The sequence below is a fragment of the Panthera uncia genome (genome assembly GCF_023721935.1).
Source record: "Panthera uncia isolate 11264 chromosome E2 unlocalized genomic scaffold, Puncia_PCG_1.0 HiC_scaffold_19, whole genome shotgun sequence".
NCBI lineage: Eukaryota > Metazoa > Chordata > Mammalia > Carnivora > Felidae > Panthera > Panthera uncia.
In genome coordinates, this window is record NW_026057588.1 from 6,460,078 (window position 1) to 6,467,401 (window position 7,324).

Here is a 7,324-nt window from a genome sequence, read left to right on the forward strand (position 1 = left end):
TGCCCCTGCTCTGACCTCCCCCCCCCCCACCAAGCTCTGGGTAGTGTGGTTTGGGGCGAGTGTTTATAGCGGGTCCCCCAGGAATCGGAGTTGGAGACTTGACATCTTGGACTGGACTGGGGATGCCTGTGTGACGCCTCTCTCTCCCCCACTTTGTGTGATGTGTGCCAAGATCGTGTCTTCCCACCTCAGAGCTGGGGTTACAGCCTCTCAGCACGCCCTCCTGACAAGTTGCCCACCCTCGGGGGGAACACAGCCAGTCACCAGCTGCAGTGCAGCCGGAGCCGGGGGGCCTATTGCTGGCCACGGTCGCTGGTATGTGTGTGTGTGTCTATGTGAGTGTGTGTGAGGGCGGTCAGGTCAGCCTTTGGGAGACAGGCCAGGGAGTGGGGGAGTGGGGGAGTGGGGGACCAGCAAGCCCACACCCGTGGGAAGCTGCGGGGGCACTGAGGGCAGCCGGTTGGTGCTGCGGGCGGCCAAGGGGAGTCGGGGGTCGGGGAGGGCAAAGCACTGAGACAGACAGGTGGCCACAGGCACCAGTCTGACAGTTGGATGGAAGCACCGATTGGCCCAGAGGGGGCCAGAAAGTCGGGGTGGGGGGCAGGGAAAGTGGGAAGGTCTCAGGCTGCTGAGCCAGCGATGGGGCCTCTGGCTACAGGCAGCTGGTGGTTGACAGCAATGAGGCCCCGGGCCAAGATGGAGATCGCTCACCTGCTCACAGAGGCTGAATGATAGCTTGACAGGCGAGCGAGACACCCCTCCCCACCCCCAACCTGCCCAGGAGACGCTCTTTTAACAGGGAGGGGAAGGGGTGGAGTGCGTGCATACACTGGGGAAGCAGGGGGCCTGGAAAACCTCCCCTCACAGCTCCAGCCGCGAAGCCCACATACCTACCTCCAGCCAGAGGAGAGAGGCAGCAGCACTGGGGGGCAGTGGGCATGGGGGTGTTAGGGGAGGGAAGATTGCTGAGCCCCTCCCCCCCCACATACACACACGTGCAGGCTCATGCTCACACACACCCACTACATACACACGATCCAGTTGACAGCCTGAGCTAAGAGAGGGGTGTGGGGTGGCCGGGGGTGGGTCGCAATCGGAAACGTGAACGGTGGCGAAAATGGCTGTAGAAAGATGCATAATTTTGCGTTATCCCTCACAGTGATGGGTTCTCTAAAGAGCTTTCCTCCTCCTCCTCCTCCTCCTCCTCCTCTCTTCTTCCTCCTCGGTGGCAGAGAGCTCTTCCGCCCCCTCGAGACCCACGGCGCTGGCTCTCCCTTTTTCTCTCGCTCTCGGCCTCAGGCCCCTCGCAGGGGGGAGGCGAGCTGCGCTGGGTTCTTCCTACATCCTCCACCACAGCCAGCCCAGGGCAGAGAGGAGGGTCAGGGGCCCCGGGGGCCTCGGGGCTGAGTTCTCCAGGGATCCTGGGCCTGGGGAAAGACAGAGGGTCACGGGGGTGGCGTGGGAAGGGGAGACCCCGTGTGTGTTTCCCGGTGCCTTGTGTCTGCCCTGTCTCTGGGGGCAGAGACGCTAAGACACTTAGCGACACTTGTTACTGTCTGCCTCTCAGTCCCTCTCTCTTTTTCCGTCTTTCCCAGATGTTCTTTTTCACCGCCTCAGCCCGGGGCTCTCTCCACGTCGGTCTCTCCGTCCTACGGTTTCGGTCTATCCAGTATGGCCACCAAGGGTATTGCAGTCGGCACATCCAAAATGGTCCTCTTGACTTTCCTCCCCGAGACTGGCTATGGCACCCGTCCCAGCATCTCTCCACTTCAATACTTTACTACTACATGCCCATCCACCCAGGTGCTCAAGTCGAAACCTGTGATCGCCTCAACCCCCACTTCCTTCTTCCTCCACCTTCAAAACGTCTCCGCATACAGAGACTTTGTGCCACAGACGGGGGCCTCCTGCCTCCATTTTGCACACCCCCCTACAGGCCATTCTTTAAATAGCAAAGTGATTTCTCTTTTGAAGCACCAACCACTAGGTCATTCCCTTGCTTAATAGCCTCTGGTGGCCTCACTCTGCAGTAGAATAAAATCCAAAATCCTTTCCGTGGCCCATGAGACTCTGCCCCTCCCTTCCTCTTTTGTCTCGGCCTTCACGTGATCACTGTGCTCAGGTCATGCTAGCCTTCTCACTGTGCCCTTCCATATACTGTTCCCTCTGCCTGCAAGCTCTTCCCGCAGATCTTGGCCGGGCTGGCTGTTTCTTACCACTCAGGTCTCAGTTCAAATGTTACCCTCTCTAGGAAACTTCTGATGATGAGCTTATCTAACGCTGCCATTCCCAATCCTTATTTATTTTCTCCGTCACCCTTATCGATATCCACTTTTTTTTTTGGTGCTTCTTTATGTACGTTTTTGTTTGCTTTTTATTTTATTTAAGTGTCTGCTTATTTACTGCCTTTCTACTACTACTAGGCCATAAGCTCTGCGAGTCCCCAGACCTTGTCTCCTTTGGGCACTGCTGTGTCCCCAGCGCCGAAAGCCCTCCCCTTAGTGGGCACTCAGTGAATCGACATTCATTGAGGGAATGGGTTTCTTGCTCAGTCGCCTTGCTTGGGTCTCAGGGTCGACCTCTTTCCTAAGTTGGCAGTCGGTCTGGGGGACAGTCCCGGCCCCGCCCCCCCGCCGATCCCCGCCCCCTCGCCCCGGCCCCGCCCCTCCCTCTCGGACTCACGCAGGAGCCTCATAGAAGCGCTGGACGCTCCGAGCCGGTTGGCGGCGCGACACGTGTAGTTGCCGTAATGCCGGGCGCTCACGTTGGCGAAGAGAAGCATCGAGCGGGTGCGCTCCGTCTGCACCTTCAGGCCCTCGGCTGTGCCGCTGATCAGCCTGCCGGGGACCCGGGTCAGGGACCGGGCCTTGGAACCCTGGCCTGGGACCCTCTCAGGGCGCAGATCCCACTGCACGCAGCTCTCAGTCTCCCTGATTTCCCAGAGACCCCGTATTCTGCCCCCTACCCCAGAGGCCCCTAGCCTCAGGCTCTAGCCCCCTATGGATCTCTGGGCCATTCGCACTGACACCCTTCTCTCCAGGCACCCCTGGGGACCCCTCAGGGACACTGGACTCTCCTGGCGTGGGCCCCCAATCTCTACGGGCTCCCAGATTCTGCTGGACCCCAGCCCCAATGGTCCTCTGAAGCTTCCCCGCCACAGCCTCAGCATCGACCCCTGAACTTCTCCCTGAACAGCCTGAGACCAGGCTCCAACGCTCATCATTGTGACACCCAAGTTTTCAGCAAGTCCCCACAATCTCGCTAGAAGCTGGGCCCCATCCCCCAGAAGCTGGATTCCCCCAGTTCTCGAGACCTAGGGCTCGGCCACCTCCCCACCCCCACCCGGGCCGGACCCGGTGCTGTCCTCACAGCCTGTCATCCTTGTACCACTGGAAGTCCGCGGGGGGCACCGCCATAGCTTCGCAGCGCAGGAGGGCGGCCCGGCCCAGGGCTGTGCGGGCGCTGGTCACGTCCGTGATGGTCGGAGGGTCTGGCGAGGGGTGAGAGTCAGCGAATTCTCCTAGCCAGGTGGGGACTCGGGGGTCCCGTCCCCATCCCCCTCCTCCCTCCTTCCCAGGAATCCAGCACTCCCCTTCCCCCTCCCCAGGGACCCAGGGCCTGCCCCCCTTTCGTGCCCAGTGCCAAGGGGCTCACAGTTGACTGTGACCAGCACACGGCGGCTGTCTGGCGCAGAGTTAACGCCGTTGTGAGTCACGCACTCATATTCGCCGGCCTGGCCCCGCTGGATGTCGGAAATCTCCAGGATCTCGCCCTCTGAGGTGAAGCCGTCTGTGCGGGGAGGGAAGGGGTGGGGGCGGGGCCGGACACAAACACTTAACACGGGACAACACGGGCACAACACGGACACACATCAGCGGGGCAGGCACCGCAGGGCCTGGAGTGCCCGGGTCAGTGGGAGCCAGGAAGGGTTTGCGGGAGGTTTGGGGTGGGGTGTGAATCAGCAGCCTGGGGTCTGGCAGGGAATGAGGGTCTGGGGCTTAGTAACTAGAACCCAACGGGGCGTGTCCTAGAATTGGGGGGTGCATGGGAGGATCCAGGGATCTGGGAGCTCATGATTCAGATCATGGGGCTTAGAGCACCCAGTGGGGACAGTCCCAGGACCTTGGTGCTCGGAAAGCTCCAGATAATACGGACCCAAGGCAGGGGTGAGGGTGGAAGGTGGGGGCAGATCCAGAGTTCTGGGATCTAGTTCTTGGGTTTAGTGAATCGGGATCTAGTGATTGGGATCAGCAATCCGGGTATTTGGGGTCTTATGACACATCACTGGGCTCAGAAGACATTTTGGACGAAGGGCATCCAGGAAGCCAGGATCTCACGCCCAGGCTTGTGGGGCTCAGATGACCCAGCGGGAAAGGATCCAGGATCTGACACCTAGTTATTGGGCCGAGTGATAAGCACCATTGGTCTCCAAAGACCCAGTCAGTGAGGATCTAGGGATCTGGGGAATGGTGGTGGAGATCCAGGTAAAAAGGGTGGTGAGAGAGATCCGGCGAGCTGGAATATCAGGTTCAGGTACCTTGCTGCTATGTTTGGGGGTAGTCTAGAGCAGTGGTTCTCAGCTCGATCACCAGAATCATCCCAAGGGCTTGTTAAAACAGACTGGTGGTGGTATGGGCGGGGAGCTGGGGATCAGGTGGGGTGAGGTGGGGTTCTCATTCATTAGGCCTGGGATGGGTCCAGGATGTGCGTTTCTGGCAAGCTCCCAGGTGATGCTGCTGTTGCTGGTCTGGGGACCAAACTTTGAGAACTGACGGGCTAGAGAATCCAGCGAGATGTAGTGAGGTGACCAGGAGATGGGAATAGGGATAGGGGCCACTGGCCATAGCTTGACTTCGGGTTAGTGGTAGGGATTCAGAACCCAGAATTGTGTGAGCTGCTGGGGGGAGACCAAGGATACTAGCGGTGGGGACAGGGGCAGGCTGGAATCTAGCAGGTGATTTAGAGGAAAGGGCCCAGGCCTGGGACGGCAGGTGGTGAAGGCTCTAAGGCTCTGGGGGCTGTTGGTAAAATAATGGGATCAGGTGGGGGTGGGGGAATCAAACCATGACAAAGGTTAGGGGGACCAGGGAAGGGGGAAAGGAGGAGTCCGGGAGTCTAGCTAGGGATGTGGGGAATCGAGGGGCCCAGATTGTGGAGTGGGGAAAGGGGCTTTGGGTCAGGGGAGGGGTCCTCACCTCGGAGCTGCCTCCAGGTCACTGTGGGCTCCGGCCGTCCCACGGCCAGGCAAAGCAGGTTCACATTGCCTCCCTCGTTCACCGTCACGGGCGAGGAGATGTTCACGATGCGGGCCGGGACTGCAGGCCGGGAGGGGAGAGGTCGCGAGAGGGTGAATACGGCCTCCCAGGGCCCAGGAGTCCGGACCCCCAGCCCCTCCTCCCTCAGACCCAGGAGTCCAGCCAATATTCCCTCTGTCTTTCTGTAAGAATTCCTCTGTGTTTCTCCTCTGCCTCTGGGTCTGGCTCCTTGTCTAACTCCTGGTCTCTGCCTTTCTCGTTCTTTCTCAGTCTCTGTCTCTCTCTCTCTCTACCTTCCTCCTAACTTGGTTCCTCTGCCCTCTGGTTTGACTTTCTCCCTTATCTCTGTCTACGTTTATTTTATTAATTGTTATTATTCTTATATTAAACAATTAGTTGATATAATAAATACTCATATGGTGCTTCCAGCGTGGTAACCCCGTTCTAAATGTTGTACAAAAGTTAGCTCATTAAACCTTCACTACCCTACCCTCCTCTGAGGTTAATGCTGCTATTTAAAAAAAAAAAAAAAAAAAAAAAAAAAGTTTACTTATTTATTTATTTAGAGAGAGAGAGAGAGAGAGAGAGAGAGAGAGAATCCCAAGCAGGCTGTGCAGTGTCAGCACAGAGCCCAACGTGGGGCTCGATCCCACGAACCGTGAGATCGTGACCGGAGCGGAAATCGAGAGTCGGACGCTTAACCGACTGAGCCGCCCAGGCGCCCCAGAGATTGCCAGGGTCGGCAGTTCGAACGTGTACGGCTATTTCTTCCAGCCATTTGAACGTGGCTCCAATCAGACCACATGAGATGCCAGCGTTTAACTGACGGGGTGCTTTCTCTTTGTCTTTTCTGGCAGAGCGTAAAATGAAGCTGCCCCTTCCAGTTGACGAAGTCTTGGGTTTGATGTGTGACAGTCCTCCCCGCTCTGCAGATGGCGAGTCCGAGGCCTCCTCGGATGCTCAGGGTCCCTCAGTAGCGGGGGGTGGTCTGGCTCCTGAGTCGGGCCTCGTCGTGGCCCTGTTGAGCTGTCTCCGTCTCTGGGTTCCTGTCTGTCCACCGGCCCCCGGCCCTCCAGACCATTTCTGGTGCCACGTGGGGCAGCCCCCTGAGCTCTGTCCCGTTACTCTCTCTGTCTCCTGCCCCCTCGAGCCCCAGGGCCTGGAGCAGTGCCTTCACGTGGCAGGCGCTCAACCAACAGAGCTGAGCGAATGACCGCGATCTTCCTCGGAGCACCCCCTCACCCCTGTAGCTCTCCTGTCTTAGCAGCTGTCATGCTGAAGGGTCACTTTCCGGGTGCCTGTCCCTCCTTCTGCTCGGCTGAAATCTGCGAGGGCAGGGGGTGTGTCCGCTTCGCACACCACGTGTCCCCAGGGTCGGGGAGCGGGCACTGGGCGAGAATACGGACAGTCCCCCCACCCCCGTCGCCCTCCACCCTCTCCGCCACCCAGGGCCCCGCTGAGGGCTCACCATGGACGATGAGGTAGACCTGAGTGGTGTATGGCTGGTGGCGGGTCTGGAAGGAGCAGGTGTAGAGGCCCTCGTCGCCGAGCCCCACCTGGGTGATGAGAATGGAGAACTCCTCGGGCGTGTTGATGAGCAGCCGCACCCGCGGGTCACTGGTCCAGCGGTCATTGCCAGCGTACAGGATGTTGGAGCGGTTCAGCCAGGCCACACGGGTCACGTGCTCGTCGATGAAGCAGCTTCAGGGAGGACACGGGAGGACGGTTTTTGTCTCCCCCACTCCAGCCTGTCCCCCCAGGTTCTACCGTCGTGGGGGCTCGCAGGTGGGGGAAGGAAGGCCTCCTGCATGGTCAGTTCCCCCTGAAGCCCCGTGAGGCCGAGGTGACTGTGCCCACTTTCCAGGTAGGTAAACTGAGCCTCAGAGAGGAAAAGTGTGAGCCCAAGTGCACAATGAAATGGTAGCTGATGGTTACTGAGTGATTGTTGGGTGCTAGAAACTGGAAAAGTATCTGGGGCACTCTGGGAGAGAGAGAGACAGAAATGCAGAGAGATGAGGCACAGGGACACAGAGAGGGGGGACAGAGATCCAGAGGGAGGGGGACAGAGA

At 59.0% G+C, this 7,324-nt stretch overlaps 1 protein-coding gene across 1 annotated transcript in view; it reads right to left on the bottom strand.

Moving 5' to 3' along the window:
- Positions 1-39: 39 nt before the first annotated feature.
- The window catches only part of IGLON5 (IgLON family member 5), a 17,476-nt gene continuing 10,191 nt past the window's right edge, over positions 40-7,324 (bottom strand). The window contains exons 2-7 of the mRNA XM_049622286.1: positions 6,724-6,956; positions 5,196-5,315; positions 3,655-3,789; positions 3,370-3,490; positions 2,683-2,837; positions 40-1,427 (exon numbers count right to left, since the gene is read on the bottom strand). Of these exons, the coding sequence (XP_049478243.1) occupies positions 1,339-1,427; positions 2,683-2,837; positions 3,370-3,490; positions 3,655-3,789; positions 5,196-5,315; positions 6,724-6,956 (853 nt within the window). The 3' untranslated portion in view covers positions 40-1,338. The remainder of the gene's footprint in view (positions 1,428-2,682; positions 2,838-3,369; positions 3,491-3,654; positions 3,790-5,195; positions 5,316-6,723; positions 6,957-7,324) is intronic.